Below are 19,026 nucleotides of genomic sequence, written 5' to 3' on the forward strand. Positions count from 1 at the left end.
CCATGAAAGTGCCCTTACGCATGCGAAAGTTTCGCAGCCATTGGGAATCGTCCCAGACCAGCAACACTATACAGTCCCACCAGTCTGTGCTTGTTTCCTGGCCCAGAATCAGCGTTCCATGGCATGAGCCTGTCCCATTGCCACCAGGATGGCCAAATCGCTGGGGCCCGTACTTCGAGAGAAGTCTGTGTTCATGTCCTCCTCTCTCTCCTCACCTCGCTGCTATCGCCTACTCGCCTGCTTTTGCAGGTTCTGGTTCTGCATATACTGCTGGATAATGCCCGTGGTGTTTAGAGCAGTCACAACTGCCGTGGTGATCTGAGTGGGCTCCATGCTTGCCGTGGTATGGCGTGAGCAGGAGAGCAGAGTGGCAGCGGCAGGTAGATGACGATGCTGACAGCAATATGGCGCCTGCACGGAAAAAGGCGCGAAATAATTGTCGGCCGTTGCTTTCATGGAGGGAGAAGCAGGCTGGCAGCAGACAGTGCAGTACAACTGCTAGCCACCATCTCCTGGGTGCTCGCGGTGCTGCTGGCTGGGAGAGTAGCCTGAGGCAGAATGGCCCCCTCAGGGATTGAGCTCACAACCCTGGGTTTAGCAGGCCAATGCTCACACCACTGAACTATCCCTCTGCCAATATTCTAGGCAGGACTGAATCTCCATTAGACAAAACTTAAAGAAGAGAATGACCTGAGTCAGTCCCATTTATGTCCAGGCACCCCTGACAGATCTTACCGAAGTCTGCCAGGAGCACCCGGGAGACGACAAGGACAGATACCAGTCATACTGCACTGTCTGCTGCCACAAGGCAATGAGCTGCTGCTGTGTGGCAATACAGTCCCACGTCTGTCAGCACCCAGGAGACGTATGGTGATGGTGTGCTGAGCGGGCTCCATGCTTGCCGTGGTATGGTGTCTGCATGGGTAACCGAGGAAAAAGGCACAAAACGATTGTCTGCTGTTGCTTTCATGGAGGGAGGGATGGGGGGGCCTGACGACATGTACCCAGAACCACCTGCGACAATGTTTTTTGTCCCATCAGGCATTGGGATCTCAACCCAGAATTCCAATGGGTGGCAGAGACTGAGGGGAACTGTGGGATAGCTACCCACAGTGCAACGGTCCAGAAGTCGACGTTAGCCTCAGTACTGTGGACGCACTCCGCCGACTTAATGGTCTTAAGTGGGGACACACACAATCGACTGTATAAAATTGCTTTCTAAAAAATCGACTTCTATAAATTCGACCTAATTTCGTAGTGTAGACATACCCTTAGACTGCAAATATAATTTTGTCTGGGAAGCAAGAGCCTCAAAATTACTCCCAAAGTAGGATATTTCACATGGTGGGAGTGCAGAGTTCTTTTAGTTAATTAATAGATTGCATAAAGAAATAAACACAGGAAAATGATGGTCTTTTCTCTCTCTACATAGAAACAAATTGGTCACATTATGCAGGAGTACAACGATGCTGTTCAGAGGGCTACGAGGCTGTCGGCCGCACGACAGAACTTCCTGACAGGAAAGAAAAATCCTGTAAATATAGTGACACAGGAGGACCTGGTTATTTACATGCAGTGGTTAGTGTGTCACCTACACTCTCTCAAGGCGATTCACAGCTACCTGAGGGTAAGAGAGCATTGTGGACCGTGCAACATAATTGCCAACCTCCGCACTGCAAAATATTAGCGTTTATTAAATGTAATAATATTTCCCAGGGAAAACGTGATTTTGCTGGAGCGAAGGATTGAGAGTATATCTCAAAACTCTATGGGCTTGTTGTTTTAGGGGAACAAATCCTTGCAAGAATGCTGTAGCTAGTGTAAAAATCTCTGATGAAAAAAGAGAAACTCAGGAAATTCAGAGTTAAGGTTAAATTTTAAAAGAAATTCAGAGATTTGAAAGTATTGAATTGCACAAGCAGAGTGCCCTGTAAAATGCTGGCAATCTAAGGGCCTGCTAACACAGTGGATAATTCTGCTAGAAAAAAAAGAGATAAGTTCTTCTGGCTCATTGAGGTAAGTAGGATAATGAGTCCCCTGGGTATAATGTAAATAGGCTGCTTGGGTTGAAGAAGATCAAGGGTATGGGCAGAGCAGTCTAGAAGGAGAACACCTGAAATCTTCTCTCCAGGCTATCTTTATAATCAGAGGCCTGGTCTACACTAGGATTTTACATAGGTATAGCTACGTCTCTCAGGATTGTGAAAAATCCACAGCACTGAGAGACATGGATATACCAACCTAACCCCCAGTGCAGACAGCGCTATCTTGGCAGAAGAATTCTTCTAACGACCTAGCTATTGCCTCTCAGGTAGGCGAATTAATTACTCAGAAGGGAGAATCCCTCCCATTGAAGTAGGTAGTGTCTGCACTGAAGTGCTACAGCTGCACTGGTGCAGAGGCACCGATGTAGCATTTTAAATGTAGGCATATCCTTGTGGTGGTGGTGATTGGTTAATAAAGCCAAGCCCCAAGGAGAGATGAGTTTGGACTTTGTCTGTTTGTACGCTAGATTGGGAGTGGCATTTGCTCACACACCCATACAACCTTAACGCCGCCCCTGTAGCAATGCCAGTATACCTAAGGACTCACCTAAGAACACAGAAAATTTCAAAGGCAAATCTGAGGAGTTGTTCTGCATTGCACTTAGTTTACCTAGTGATTTTATTGTATAATCACTGAAAGTAGTTTTTAGTTGTTTATTTGTATCTTTCATAGTACAAATGACAGGCAATCATGGTTAACTTTTTTTTCTCTTCTGTGTTTATTTTTTCCCCCATTAAGTCGCAGACTGGGTGATTTTAGTGCTTTTTAAGTGAGGTGAAATAACGACACATGCATTTATATTTTCAGGTACTCCAGTATTTGCCAATCTCTCGCAGAATGGAAGTAGTTATTGAGAAACACCCTGAGGTGGCCCAAGATAATGGGGACAGATTCAGAAATGCCACTATGTCGGAATCCTTATCTTCTAATATTCACTTCTCTCTTTGCTCCAGCATTTCAGGAAGAGAGGGTGAGAAATAATCGCATTTCCTTTAAAACCACAATAAAAAGACCTCTAGAGTAGAAGTCATCTGTTGATGTGTACTCTTGAGACAGGTCAGCAGTCTTGGTTTGGAAAATATTAAATGTTATTCTTGTTTTCACATCTGAGGAATCTGGAGTGCAGCTTGTGAAGCCAGCCAGCATCCTGTAGAATTGAGAAGGCTTCAGAGATCTAGAGCACAGAATTGAAAATCTGTGCTCCCTTCATTTTGCAACCCTCTGATTGTAGGGGAGGTTTGTGTGTTGTTGCAAATCCTGATTATCTGAAGGGCTTGTATGTGTATTGAGTCATAATAACAGCATATTAGAAAAACACTGCAGGACTAAACTTGATGGGGAGTCTGGGATATTGTTCTAATTATACTAAGCATTGAAATGTTACTCCTGTCTTTTCATAAACATTGCTTAAAAATATGTTTCAATAGGTGACCTCTTTATGGAGAGATTTATAGTTAAAAACTAGGGCTCTCGATTCATCGCAGTTAATTCAAAAGAATTAATCTAGATTAATCACCGTTTTAATCACACTATTAAACAATAGAATACCAATTGAAATTTATTAAATGTTTTGGATGTTTTTCAATATTTCCATATATATTCTGTGTTGTAATTGAAATCAAAGTGCATATTATTTTGATTATAAATATTTTCACTGTAAAAATGATAAACAAAAGAAATAGTATTTTTCAATTCACCTCATACAAGTACTGTAGAGCATTCTCTTTGCCATGAAAGTGCAACTTACAAATGTAGATTTTTTTTTTTTGGTTACATAACTGCACTCAAAAACAAAACAATGTAAAACTGCAGAGCCTACAAGTCCACTCAGTCCTACTTCTTGTTCAGCCAATGCTAAGACAAACAAGTTTGTTTACAGGAGATAATGCTGCCTGCTTCTTATTTACAATGTCACCAGAAAGTGAGAACAGGCATTTGCAAGGTATTTACGTGCCAGATATGCTAAACATTTGTATGCCCCTTCAGCCACCATTCCAGAGGACACGCTTCCATGCTGATGATGCTAGTTAAAAAATGTGTTAATTAAATCTGTGACTGAACTTCTTGGGGGAGAATTGTATGTCCCTGTTATAGCAGTCTCAGATGATGACCCAGCACATGTTGTTCATTTTAAGAACACTTTCAATGCAGTTTTGACAAAATGCAAAGAAGCTACCAATTTGAGATTTCTAAAGATAGCTATAGCACTTGACCCAAGGTTTAAGAATCTGAAGTGCCTTCCAAAATCTGAGCGGGACGAGGTGGGGAGCATGCTTTCAGAAGTCTTAAAAGAGCAACACTGATGCAGAAACTACAGAACCCGAACCACCAAAAAAAAAAATCAACCTTCTGCTGGTGGCATCTGACTCAGATAATGAAAATGAACATGCATTGATCCATACTGCTTTGGATCGTTATCGAGCAGAACCTGTCTTCCACATGGACTCATGTCCTCTGGAATGGTGGTTGAAGCATGAAGGGACTTATGAATCATTAGCATATCTAGCATGTAAATATCTTGAGACACCGGCTACAACAGTGCCATGAGAACACCTGTTCTCACTTTCAGGTGACATTGTAAACAAGAAGCAGGCAGCATTATCTCCTGCAAATGTAAACAAACTTGTTTGTCTCAGCAATTGGCTGAACAAGAAGTAGGACTGAGTGGACTTGCAAGCTTTAAAATTTTAGATTGTTTTATTTTTGAATGCAGTTTTTTTGTACATAATTCTACATCTGTAAGTTCAACTTTCATGATAAAGAGATTGCACTACAGTACTTGTATTAGGTGAATTGAAAAATGCTATTTCTTTTGTCTTTTTACAGTACAAATACTTGTAATCAAAAATAAATATACAGTGAGCACTGTACACTTTGTATTCTGTGTTGTAATTTAAATCAATATATTTGAAAATGTAGACAACATCAAAAATATTTAAATAAATGGTATTATATTATTGTTTAACAGTGTGATTAATTGTGCGATTAATTTTTTAAATTGTGCAACAGCCCTATTTAAAACATATACAAGCATTTCTATAGGAAAATCTCTTCCTGGTGATTCTCTGTTTCTGCTGAATTAAGGGGACAGTGTTCTTGTTTATAGAGTGCCACAAACGTGTATGGTGCTTAACAGCCAAATAAGACACATCCCTACCTCAGAGTTTAAATCCAATACTTCACTTTACAGGCACAGGGGTGCCTCTGGGACCTCCTAATGTCAGGGACTGCAGGTCTTGAACCCTGGGCTACAGAGCACTTCGGCACTAGTAAGTTCCAACCTGCCACCTAGTGACCCACTAGCAACTGCCCCAATAGAAGCTGAACCCTGATAGAGGACTCCAGTCCTGGAATCTGATTGGCAGAATGCTGGAGGTCCTGACTGGTTTACAGCTTCTATACAAACCCAGCACAGGAACAGAAAGTTGTCCTTGCAACTGGAATCAATCTATTTAGGACTGCTTCTCCTGCAATACCTGCTCCTGCTACTTCCTACTGATCTCCTGGTAACCTGATCCTGCCTGCCTCCTGATACCTGACTCTTGGTTTGCCATCTGGCCTGTCTTGGACTCTGACCTCCTGGTATCTGATGTGGCTTAACTCCCGACTCCTGCTCTGATCATTAGGTCAGACCACCCATGCCCCAGCTGTGACGCCTAGGTGTTCAGGGAGCCTATGGCACCTATTACATTTTGGGGCAGCTAGGAAGCTAGGCTGAGCAGTGTGAAGGGGCAGAGTCAGCCTAGCTTGTTGGGGACTTGTTGGGGAAAGGAGGGGAGACTCCATTTGGAGGGGCTAACACTAATAAGCACATGGACTGCAAATGTAGGTTATCACCTGTAGAGGGAGCACCTGTACAGCAGCAGGGCACAATCTGGCTTGGAGTTGGTGTTTGTTCATAAGTGAGTGATTAAAAACGCTCTGGTGGAGAGAGGAGAGGAAGGGAAAAGGAGGGTAAAGGATGCATCCGTGGGCTCTAACATAGAGGAGGGTATGAGATTTGGAGCAGAGATAAAATGCAGTTGCATGAAATGTCCCCTGCTGCCATCCACTATAATGAAGATGGCAGAGCACCTGCCCTGAAAGGGGTTGATGGCTTGATAGAAGGGGGAAGAAGTTGGAGGACCAGCCACTGCAAGCCTCATGTTTCCATGTACACATAGATCATAAGAGTCTCATAAGTTACCGTGTCTCTCAACACTTGCTCTGTGACCACTGTCAGAGTGGGTTCACACACACGTTACTGATTTTGGAATGTCATTAGCAGCACAGTGCTAGGATGCCAACAGAGTGAATGGAAATGCATTGAAATCTGCTGGGATATTGATGCTACTATGATTCTAGTGGCTGTATTTCCTGAAAATTCTGGTGAATCTGGCACAAGAGTGGCATGTCCACTTCTGTGACTTCGTACAAATTATTCCTCATTTCTGCAAGAAGGGGAAGAGCATATTGCTTGAGTTTGTAGTAGAGAATGAATTGGCAGAGGATCACCCAGTGGTTTTGAGAATATTTTTAGAGTATTGTTAGTTTTATCACTGTCGGCTATCCTGGGAAATATCCCTGATTGTCTTCCTTCCCCACAATATCATCATTTTATACCATGCAGCATGTTTTAGAGTACATGTGGTATTCACTTTGCAGGGGAATGGGACCTTATAGTAACAAAAAGCTACTCAAAGGTGGCTTAGCTTATTTTTGGTTTACTTCAATAACATGTTATCTAATGTTTGTACGGTATTATATTAACATTGCAGACTTCAGCCATCTATTATCTAGATCTGAGCCACATAGATTAAACAACAAATGATTAAACAAAACATTAAAAGCGAAGACAAAGTGAAGTGTAGAACGGGAACACAGATGGCCCATTACTGCCAAAGCAATTAGATAATGTATTTGGTTATATATAGTTCCACTGAAACCCCATGAGTCTGATTGAACTTTAGTGAATTGTAACATATCAATTAGAATTCAATGAGTATGTCTGCAAAATACTGGATAAAGGAGTTGATATTTATTTGGACTTTCTGCTGTTAAAGAAACTAAATAGCTGTTGATGAGAAGTGAATAATTGTCAAGGGTTAGAAACTGGCTTACAGACAAACAAAATAAGAATTAATGGTCATTAATTTTCAGCATAGCAAAGGTTTGGCAGAGGATATCCTGAAGTTCCATGCTAGGGCCAGTCTTAATATACTTACTATACGTCTGAAAAATGGGGAGAAAAGTAAGGTAACAAAATTTGCAGGCAGCACAGATAATTAGGTTGGCTGAAAAGACTTTGGCAGGTCTGGTTCCAGACACAGCTGGAAAAAGGAATAAGGGGGAAAAACACTTAACCATTTCACTACTTCCCCAAAAATATTCTAAAAATGGGTGATTTATTTGGGAGGAAGGGGGGTTATTTCAAGCTGGTTCACCCATCCATAATACAGGCATGAGAAGAGCGGGTCTTGTTTCTGGAAGCATGTTGTTGAAGAAAAACTCATACCACTATCACAACAGTATTATTCACAGTGGTAATAATCATGCGATTATTATAAAGATATTATAAAGAAATCTACTTTAGTTGCTTGTAGACTGTGAAGATTTGATTTGGCAGGCTATTGGCACCGTGGCTTTCAAGCAGACAATGATGTCATTAAAATTCAAGCAGTAAAGTTTGTTTCTGTGCTGGCAGGTGGCTACTGCTGCAGCAGCGACAACAGTACGTTATATTGCAGGCCTGTGCATCGAGAATAGCTATTAGTATTTTGTCTTTGGTGATGGTGGAGGTTGTGGCGGTTCAATGACAAGACAGCACAGAGCTTTTAGCAAGCAAGCGAGCTGGTCTGCTAACGACTTCTGCCTGTCAGCTTTCCACCTTCCCCTTTGTTCTCTCTCTCTCCCCGCGCATTACATTCTCCAACAGATAAAAGAAATACACTGGCTTTGTTTAACATTCTTATTTACCAATTTCTATCTACTGCATTCCTTGCTCTCGGGCCTTGAGCCCAGTCCTGGGAGGCTTCCCATGATACATGTCATCTGTGCGAGATTCCAAGGTTGATGCCCTTGAAAGGAGCTGTGTGTGCACAGGTCCAGCACAACACTCCGGGTGTGCCCTGAATGTTGCCAAGCGCATAAACCTTGTATGAATCCTACAGGAGGTTTTAATAAAAATATCCATTTAGAATCCAGTGGTTGTTCCCTATCAGACTAAACACCAGATCTTAATTAATTTAATCTGTACATACAAAAGAAGTGAGAAAACAGTAGTACTGTATAGTCCCCAATAAAGGACTGCAGCATGTTCCAGAACCCACTGCTTCTCAGCTATTGCTAGTAACTGCTACAAACTGCTGTTAGTTTGATTCTGGCCTTTTGTAGGACCACTCGGCAAGGATGCTGTATTCACGCTGCCCCAACACACAACAGAAAATGAAGAACTGAAACCTCAGCTCCAACTTCTGCTTTCTCACTTTGGTGTCTGCTATGATACGGAAAATCTCAAGAACTCTGCTAATGAGATGGAGCTTTTTTCCATGGTAACTAAAGCATTACAAAATGTTCATGAGCATGCTCATGAGGTTTGGCAGGAGAACACAAGAATTGTAGGTTGTATTGCATTGCAGGAATAGTGTTGTGAATTCTGTGTTCTTGGTTGGAAGTACAATTATATAGAGAGCAGTAAAAAGCCTGTATAGCTTCCCTTATAAACATATTCTACAGTAATAGCCAAAAACATCCTAGTATTGTTGTTTTTAACATTACTGTTCTTAATAAAATGAAGGATTCCACAGCTTTATTCTACCCAGTCACCCTCCTGCCCTTTCACACAAGCTCATTTCTCAATTTTTTCCCTTTTAGTTTTAGTATGTATTACAGGCATTAGTTACCAGCACTAGGAATCTGGCTTTTACAGGTCATTAAGAGTTACTTTACCAAATCCATGCAGGTTAAAAATTACCAGTTTGAGAACAATTTTCTCTATTTTACTACTTTACATGTCCAGGATGTAGAGCAGGTGCATAATATTAATTCTATCTAAAGTGTATATTGTCCCTAATAAAATAGCCACTTAGGTACATGCTTAAAATTTAGCATGAGTGGTCCCTTTGAACCTCATTGAGACTAAGCATGTGCAGAAATGATTTCAGGATTGGGCCTTAATGTAGAATACCTGTACTGTGTGTCAATAGGCAGGTATAGATCCTATCAGTGAGTTCGTATGACCAACTGGAAGAGATTAGGACATACTGTAGTTGATTGTTCAGTGGTTAATATTGTAAACTTGCCCTGTTTTGTGAAACCTGTTGAGAACCTCCTCCATATGCCTTTCAGGTTATCCGGAAATTTCGAAGTGTCTTCAGCAAACAGCAGACAATGAGAACCTTTCCAGTGTATGATGCAGGGGTGCCTGGGTCAGAAAACTGGAGTATTTTAGGACCTAGCATGGTTTTGAAAAAGAGAGCCAACTGGATTCCTTTTATAAAGGTAGAAATAAGTGATTTTTCCCTTTTTGCTCTGTTGGTAAACTGTTGTAATTGCAATTCAGAATATGGCAAGACGCTTTCCAGCCATTTACTTTTTAAATGACCACTTTTTAAAAAAAAAATTCCAGAACCATGTCTAACTACCGTCATATACAATGGGTCTATTTCTGATTTTTCACTCCAGGCAAAAAAGTGAATGAAAATGAATATAATGCATATACTTTATTGTATATTGCCTTCTATCCACATACGACATTTAAGTCCTATTTATAAATTTTTCCCTTGCTTTTCTGTCAACCAGATTAAGCCCAAACAAGATCCCTGGCAGCAAAAGCTTTTGACAAAACTGAAGCAATGGAAAAAAGTAGATGAACTATTGCATCTTCAATCAAAGTTTTTAGAGGTAAGTAAATAGGATATTTTAAATATATTCTTTTTGTTTACTAAGTGCTCTTGGGAAACTTTAAATCCCTGGAGAAACAGCTTGCCTGTGCAAAAAGCTTGTGTCAGGCTTACATTTCAGACTGTAGAGTTCAGACAAACTGAAGATCCAGTACTGAATTGATGCAGATTTTTTTTCTTCTGTTTTCAGTGAATATTAAGGTTAGGAAAATTTCAAAAGATTCAGAATGCAGGTTGGTTACTTGACTAAGCATTCAAAATTTCCAGAGCATAGTTCAGGTTAAACTCCAGGTATTTACATCTCTTGGGCCTGATTCTGATCTTGCATACAGCAGTTTTACAGTTGATGTCAATGGCATTACTCCTATCATACACTGTTGTAAACTAGATCTGAATTAAGCCTGAAGAATTTATCTAGAAATCTCACAAGAGCAGGCACTTTAGTGAAATTGTTGGCACTTATTATCCTGGTAGGGCCTGAAATACCACGAGAATAGCATCTCTCACAGCATTTAGCAGTTCAGCTTCCAGTGTAATCTTGGAAATGGAAAAGAAATATTATGTGAACCAGAAACTCATACAGTACATGTGCATTAATCTTGCATGACTCTTGTTTCAGAAGCCTCTTGAGAGACTTTACTGTAGTATCACCATATTATTAAGGCACTGCTGTAGTGCTGTGCTGTAACATCCTGTAGTATAGTTGCTTATAGGCTTGGAGATTGGATATGGATATTCCATAGCCACACTAGTTTCTAATGAGTTTATAGAGTAACATTTCACTGATTGTTGCAGTAAGTCTTGGACAATATGGAAATCTGGCATGTCATTGATAGTTTTGGGGAGATGAAAGGTGAGGGGGGCGGGGATTGCCAGCTGGAGGAGAATAGGGAAGATTATTCTCTCTTCTATGGAGTGGAGCAACGGAATAAATGATTCTAGTTCATTAAAAATGAATTTCAATAAAGATAAGTGTAACGTACCCCACTTAGGAAGGAAAAATCAAATGCAGAGCTACAAAATGGGGAATAACTGGGTAGGCAGCAGTACTGCAGGAAAGGATCTGGGGGTTCCAGTGGATCACAAATTGAATGAGCGCCAACAATGTGATGCCATTGCAAATAAAAGCAAATGTCTTTCTGGGACATATTAACAAGAATCTCATGTGTAAGACCTGGGAGGTAATTGTCCTGCTCTACTCAACACTGGTGAGGCCTCAGGTGGAGGTCAGTGTCCCATTTTGGGCACCATACTTTCAGAAGGATGTGAACAAACTGGAGTGAGTTCAGAGGACAGCAACAGAAATAAGGTGTTTTAGAAAACCTGACCTATGAGGAAAGGGTGAAAGAACAGGGCATGTTCAGTCCAGAGCAGTGGTTTTCAATCTGTGGTCCATGGACCCCTGGGGGTCTGCAGACAATACCTAAGATTTCCAAGGGTATCTGCACCTCCATTTGACATTTTTAGGAGTCCACAAGTCAAAAAGGTTGAAAACCAATAGTTTAGAGAAGATAAGGCTGAGGGCAGACCTAAACTTTCAAATATGTAAAAAGTTGATATAAAGAGGCCAGTGATCAGTTGTTCTCTGTCCACTGAGAGTAGGACAAGATGTAATTGGCTTAGTTTGCAGCAAGGGAGATTTAGATTGGATATTAGGAAAATCATTCTAACTCTAAGGATAGGTAGGCACTGCAATAAGTTACCTAGGGAGGCTGGGGAATTCCCATCTCTGGAGGTTTTTAAGAACTGGTTAGACATACCTGTATCAGGGTGTACTTAATCCTGCCTCAGCATGGGCGGATTCACTAGATCAGTGGTTCTCAAAGCCGGTCCACCGCTTGTTCAGGGAAAGCCCCTGGCGGGCCGGACCAGTTTGTTTACCTGCCGTGTCCGCAGGTTCGGCCGATCGCGGCTCCCACTGGCCGCGGTTCGCTGCTCCAGGCCAATGGGGGGTGCGGGAAGTGGCGCAGGCCAAGGGACTTGCTGGCCGCCCTTCCCACAACCCCCATTGCCCTGGACCAGCGAACCACGGCCAGTGGGAGCCCCGATCGGCTGAACCTGCAGACGTGGCAGATAAACAAACCTGTCTGGCCCGCCAGGGGCTTTCCCTGAACAAGCGGCGGACTGGCTTTGAGAACCACTGCACTAGATGACCTCCAGAGATCCCTTATAGCCTGACCAAAACTGCAGTTGGTAAGCAGGTTTTGATGACTACCAAATAGGTGAGGTGGCATTATTATTATTATTTGTTTTTTTGGTCCCAGTCTCTACCAATGTTTAAAATAAATCTAGGGGGAAAATATAGGAATACAAAAGGTACTTGATAGTAAAGGTAAAACCTTCCAATTTTTTTTAAAGTCTTTTGCTGTATTTTAGGGTAGTATGAACAAGAGACCGGCAAAGGGTGGAACTCATTGATAACACTCAATAAATAATGTGCATGACAGAAAATTGTGGTTTATGTGGGAAATGAATGAGAAATGGTGCTTTTGAGTGGAACTTGATTTTTAATTTGTCTCTGTTAAAGCTTCTTTTTGATTCAGGCCCCGTGCCTATATTTTGTTCATTTATTTTTAACAAGAATTAATGATCAGTATGCCTTAATTTCCAAAGCATGACCTCCAGCACCTTAATTCAAAAGAATTATGCAGAATATTTATTGTAAAAATCCTAGACCCCATAGCCTTATGTTTGCTCCTAAATGTATAACACTACATTAACAGAAACCCTTCCTATGAGAGCTGCAACAGTCTTAACAGTGATTATTACAGAGACACCGTCAACTTAAAAATAGTACTTATTTATCTCTCTCCTTTTTTATTTACTAGCATTTCTTGTAACACATAAAATTACTGACAAGAATAGAGAGAGGTTGTTTTTTTTTTAGTTTGTTTAATATATGCTTTTTGGCAGCACTTGGTGTATATTCAGCTTCCCTGCCTCTGAGCAGAGTTGGTCAGTTTCCTATTTTGTGTGAGTCTTTTCACACCATGACAGGGGAGAGATTTAAAAAAAATGAATAAATAGGAAGATAGAGGGGCAGTGCTGCCTCCTGGATAGAGCATTGGACTGGGGGATTCTGTTCCTGGCTTTGCTACTAGCCTGCTAGGTGACCTTGGGCAAGTAACTTCTCTGTGGGCCTCAGTTTCCCCATCTGTAAAATGGGGATAATGATACTGACCTTCTTTATAAAGCACTTCAATATCTACTGATGAACCTCACTCTGTAATAGCGAGGTAGGTGATAGGGGTGGTGGTTTTATTAGTATTTATTTATTAATTAAATGACTATAATGCCACAAAATGGACAGTGAGTTGGGGGCAAGTGTTGTACTTAACACTACTTTTAAACTTTTTAAAAAGACCAGATTTCACTCTGATGGATCCCTTTAAGGAATGGAAAGATGTGATATAGAAGAAAAGATGTATATGATGCACTGACTGTAGCTGCTCCATATCTAAGACTGAAACGGACGTCTCATTGTAGGCCCAATTTTCAAACCCCTCTCCTCCCACCAAAAATTCCCCAAAGAAACAAATCCACCTGAAATTACACATGCCAAATCTTGTATCTCAGAGTAGAAATTTTCCAGCAAGTTTGGGTAAAATAAATAAATCCAAAAAGGAGTTTTGAAGTGATGACTAAAAACAGTGTCTTGTCATTGACACTGTGAAAAATCTCCTAATCCTTTTTGGGGATCTTATTTTTCAATAATGCCTTTTTCTCAAAACTTAAAAAAAAAAAAGCCTTGCTGAGGAGAAATGGCATTACTGTTTTTTGGTGGGTAGAAGAGGAATTACAGAAATAATGTTCAAGTTTGGGATAGGGCAGGGCCTGAAATACCTAGTGTGATGGGATCCCCAGGTAGAGCATGGGACTGCTGTACCCCCTTAACTCTCTCCAGCCTGAGCTGTCTCTCACAATGCCTTGCTCACAATGCCTTGCCAGTGACAAGCAGCAAGCCCCTCCAGGTGCTGTTATCACTCAGCACAGCCGCATGTGGAGCCCCACACCCAGCTAGATTGCATGAATGCACTCAGAGCCACTCATGAATCTCACAGAAAAAGGCACCAGCCACGTCCCTCCCAGCACTGTACCTCAGGAATATACTGTCTTGCTCAAGATGGGCAGTACAAATTTATTAATTGGTTCACCACTTCATCAATGGAAAGTGGACATACACCAGCCTTTGCAAACATGAGCAGTTTTGCCACACACTTTATACAAACTCACTGGTAAAGATAAACAGTTAAACAAATGTATTAACTACAAAAGATAGATATTTTTAAGTGATTATAAGTGATAGGCAAAAAGTCAGTTAGTTACCAAAATAAAATAAAATATAAGCATGCAGTCTACACTCTCAACCCTATTAGACTGGGCAACATCTAGATTTAAGCAGTTTTTCTCACCCCACTGGATGTTGCAGTTCATAGTACACAGATTTCACCCTTGAAACCTGGGCCATTCTCCTCTGTTGGAGTCTTAAGTCTTCTCCATGTTCTTATTGCTTGCAGCATAGGTGGGGGCAGGAGAAAAGGCCAAGTGTGTGCCCCCTATGTTCTGCTTTATACCCTCAGTCCCATGTGCTTGGAGAACACAATGTCCAGGCATGTCTGGTGGGCATTGCTGAGTCCCCAGGCAAGGCTGAGCAATTCCCCTGGTGTGGCCTCATGCAGGTCAGTCATTGAATTGTAACTCCCTTGCTGGACAATGGCGGTTGATGGTTGTTTGACACCTCCCCCGGGCGTTGGTTACTTTCCTTGCTGTTGTCTCTGGGGAGCTATCATCTGACTGATTCCCCAGCTTACAGCATGTTTTAGTGACAACCATATAACACAATTCTCATAACTTCATATGCACTAAAGATATACATATTTTGCTAGAACAGTAAGTCTCAGCTGATGACAACCTTTTCCCTGATACCTCACAGGGCATGCTTTATATGCAATATCACAATTATATATAGATGAGGAATATGGGGGTTACAAGACACTCCCCCAAGGTATAGTATGTCACACCGAGGGGGGTCAATAAAGGGAATAAAGAGGTGGCATAGGAAGTTGGAGGGGAGGTGGCACTGAGGGGAAGAGGCTGTCCTCTTCTCCCTCTACCAATCCACCTCCATGAGGAAATGAAGTATCTCTCTCTCCCAAATCAGGTGGCTCTCTTGTAGTCTTCTGCTATGGGGAGGTCTCATCTGACATCTTCAGCCTTTTGGGGAGGTGGGAGGGAGGGAAACAGACAATTTACTTGGGCAGAGGAGCAGCAATCATTTGCAGGTATATAATGGATTGGATGGAGGTGCTATGCTGCCTTGCTAAATTCCCTAGAACTCATCCCAACTCCTCAAAAAAAGATTGCCTTGCTTTTAGCTTTGCCTTGTGAATCTTAACTCTTGGATATTTGATGTGATTGTAATAAGGTTTCTGACATGGAGCAAGTGATTGACGTTCTCCAGGAGCATGCTACAGAAGTGCTAGAGCCAAGTCCAGTGCGATCAAGTTTTGTGACTTCTCACCGCTCAAGACAGCATAACTATGATCGAATCTGGGAGAGAATTTATAGCAACTCAGAACTCCAGCAGGTATTTTTGAAGGGGAAGATCAGGTGAAACTTGTGTAACTATGAGTATGGACTAGTAACTCCTTTTTGAGAAAACCTTCATTTAATCAGTGATGATGAAGAGCCTCTACATTGAAAGCTTCTGTAGGGAGACCATGAAGTTCCCTATCTTCCAAAACTCGGTCTCCCTCCTAGGATGTTGTTTCTCATAGGATTGTGGGGTGGGTTTATATATGATTGTTCATACAGCACTGAATGATTCTGGAAAATGATGGCTGGGAGTGGCTGGGTCACTACAAAAAGTAATTTTCCCTTTGTTGATATTCACCCCCTCTTGTCAGCTGTTGGGAATAGGCCACTTCCACCTTGATTGAATTGGCCTCAGTAGCCTTTATCCCCCACTTTGGTAAGGCAACTCCCATCTTTTCATGTGCTGTAACATATATGCCTGCCTACTGTATTTTTCACTCCATGCATCTGATGAAGTGGGTTTCAGTCCACGAAAGCTTATGCCCAAATAAATGTGTTAGTCTCGAAGGTGCCACAAGGATTCCTCATTATAATCTCTTCACTGTCCTGTTGTCTTCTAAAGAATACAGATTTCTGATGCTAACTAGCACTGGGTGCGTGGGTGGGTGGTTTAAGAAATAAATGCCAGTTTTAACACCAGTGTAACTCCATTGACTTCAGGGGAGTAACTCCTGATGACACCAGAGAAAGCAAGATTGGAATCAGGCCTTGATGGGGGTGGTGATGGCTGGGCAGTACTAGCTACTTTCCTGAATAATTTTTACATTTTTTTTAAAGTTTATTGTGGAAGGGGCCTAGAAAAACAGACATCACTACAAAGTATTTCAAAGATATTATCTACAGCCCTGAATTGGGGTGGGGTGGGGGACTGATACAGTTCCAATTACTATTATGATAGTCTCCTTAGGAGTCTGGGTTTGATCCTTCATTTGTATGCCTGCATGTAGGTTCAGAGGAGGTTCACATGAGAGAGAATTAGATTCCTCGTTAAGTATCAGGGGGTAGCCGTGTTAGTCTGTATCCACAAAAACAACAAGGAGTCCGGTGGCACCTTAAAGACTAACAGATTTATTTGGGCATAAGCTTTCGTGGGTAAAAACCCCACTTCTTCAGATGCATGGAGTGAAAATTACAGATGCAGGCATTATATAATGACACATGAAGAGAAGGGAGTTACCTCCAGAGGTGAAAGTAACTGAGGCCACTTACCGGTACGGGCAGCTCCGGCCCCCAGAAGGGGCGGGGCCTCGGATGGAAGGGGCGGGGCTGGGGGGTCAGCACCTTCCAGTTCGGCTGGCCCGCACCGCCCAGGGCTCCCGTGTTGATTTAAGGGGCCCGGGGCTCCGCTCGCCGCTGCTGCTGTAGCGGCAGCGGCGTCCGGAGCCCCGGGCCCTTTTAAATCGCCGGCCCCAGGGCAGCTCCTCCCTTTGCCCCCCTGCGCCCGTCGGCGGTCAGGGGGGCCAAAAGGGGCAGGAACATTAAAGCGCTGCAGGGTCCTTTGCCGCGGCAGCACTTTAATGTTGCTGTGCCCCCCACCGACGGGAGGGCGCAGCAACATTAAAGCACTGCGGCAGCAAAGGACCATCCTTAAAGCGCTGCTGCGGCAGCGCTTTAATGTCCCTGCCCCTTTTGCCTCCCCTGTTGGCGGCCCTGCCGGTACGGACCCTACCACCAGACGCCGCCGACAGGGGAGGCAAAAGGGGAAGGGACATTAAAACGCTGCCGCGGCAACACTTTAATGTGGGCTGGGTATGGGCCGGTGCGGGTTCTTACCGGTACGCAGTACCGGCCCGTACTGGCTCACTTTCACCCCGGTTACCTCACAAGTGGAGAACCAGTGCTGACAGGGCCAATTCGATCAGGGTGGATGTAGTCCACTCCCAATAATTGAGGAGGAGGTGTCAATTCCAGGAGAGGCAAAGCTGCTTTTGTAATGAGCCAGCCACTCCCAGTCCCTAATGTGAGCTTGAATAGGGACTGGGAGTGGCTGGCTCATTACAAAAGCAGCTTTGCCTCTCCTGGAATTGATACCTCCTCCTCAATTATTGGGAGTGGACTACATCCACCCTGATCGAATTTGCCCTGTCAGCACTGGTTCTCCACTTGTGAGGTAACTCCCTTCTCTTCATGTGTCAGTATATAATGCCTGCATCTGTAATTTTCACTCCATGCATCTGAAGAAGTGTTTTTTTACCCACGAAAGCTTATGCCCAAATAAATCTGTTAGTCTTTAAGGTGCCACCGGACTCCTTGTTATTCCTCATTTAAATATAAATTAAGGCTTATTCTAATGTTGGCTCCCTTCTTTATTTGAATGGGAAATCTGTGATTTTAGGCCTTTTGAAATTCAGATACAAATAATTGAAATTTACTAAAAATCAGTTAAAATTGTTTCCAGTCACCCTTTTAATTGAGGGATTTACTTGCTTCCAATCTTCTTCTGTGTCCATGCTTATTTTTCCCTTGCTGTAGCTCATGCTAGTCCCCAGTCCGGCAATGAGCTCTCTGCAGGTCCACCCCTGGACCCTGGTTTTTATGATAAGGCCTTTGTATAATGCTGACAACAAGAACTGTAAGCATCTTCTCAAAACCGTTTTTTTTTTTAAACAGGATCAAAACACAGAGGATAATAATCCTGCTGTGACTATGAATGAGAAGGGTATGGAAACTATCAGTCTCAGCAAGAATCCAGGATCTTCCAGGAAGAAGAAAGAAAGAGGGTAAAACTATATTCTTCTTGGTAAAGAAAAATAAATGCTTACACTTGTCCCATCTTCAAACTCTGCCAGAAACATTAGTCCTCTCTTCTGTATTGTGTTGTGCTATGCTGCAGGTTTCCATGGCAGTTAATTCAATAGGCAGTAGTTCACTTCTAGACAGGACATGAAAGGGCTCTTTAATTTAGATGGGTTTTAGAAATCAATTTGAGGAACAATGACTTAATTTTCTTCTGTCTGGAAAAAGGTATAGTTATGTAACCACCTTGCAGCTGCTGGGATTAGATGAGGGCACAGAGGCCAACAATAAGGACCTTATCATGAGGAAAGGAGCCTACTTGTCCGTCCTTTACTTACGTCACCTGAGAATCAGAGACCTCCAGGTAAAAACAAAAGCCCATGTCAGAGTTAATTTTTCAAGGGCATAAAGTCCGTGTAATCCTAACTAAGCTACAGTAATGTATGTTTATGTATCTCCTTTGTTTCAGCGGGTCTGCCTGGGAATCCTGAACTACTTCAGATCTGTTGAGAGAACTTTAACAATCAGCACCTCAGGTCTCACCCTGCATGCTGGTAATCTAGTCCCCAGTGCTGAAGATACTTGTTGGGTAAATGCTATCAAAGGAGGCATTGGTGTTTCTGGTGGTCTTGGTTCTCGCCACTATGTCCATTATACACCAGCTGACTTCAAGGTGATCCATTCAATAACTCTATAAAAAGGTCATCCAAAACGTAGATTGAAATAGGAATATGTAATATGTTCCTCTTTGGGGTTTTTTTAGTCTTTT

At 42.4% G+C, this 19,026-nt stretch overlaps 1 protein-coding gene across 1 annotated transcript in view; it reads left to right on the forward strand.

Moving 5' to 3' along the window:
- The window catches only part of CEP57L1 (centrosomal protein 57 like 1), a 121,484-nt gene that overhangs the window by 55,084 nt on the left and 47,374 nt on the right, over positions 1-19,026 (forward strand). Inside the window, exons 6-14 of the mRNA XM_074948210.1 lie at positions 1,433-1,627; positions 2,854-3,016; positions 8,419-8,576; positions 9,373-9,525; positions 9,826-9,927; positions 15,352-15,513; positions 18,132-18,241; positions 18,486-18,621; positions 18,727-18,930. Of these exons, the coding sequence (XP_074804311.1) occupies positions 1,433-1,627; positions 2,854-3,016; positions 8,419-8,576; positions 9,373-9,525; positions 9,826-9,927; positions 15,352-15,513; positions 18,132-18,241; positions 18,486-18,621; positions 18,727-18,930 (1,383 nt within the window). The remainder of the gene's footprint in view (positions 1-1,432; positions 1,628-2,853; positions 3,017-8,418; positions 8,577-9,372; positions 9,526-9,825; positions 9,928-15,351; positions 15,514-18,131; positions 18,242-18,485; positions 18,622-18,726; positions 18,931-19,026) is intronic.

This window comes from Natator depressus, chromosome 3 (genome assembly GCF_965152275.1).
Source record: "Natator depressus isolate rNatDep1 chromosome 3, rNatDep2.hap1, whole genome shotgun sequence".
Lineage (NCBI taxonomy): Eukaryota > Metazoa > Chordata > Testudines > Cheloniidae > Natator > Natator depressus.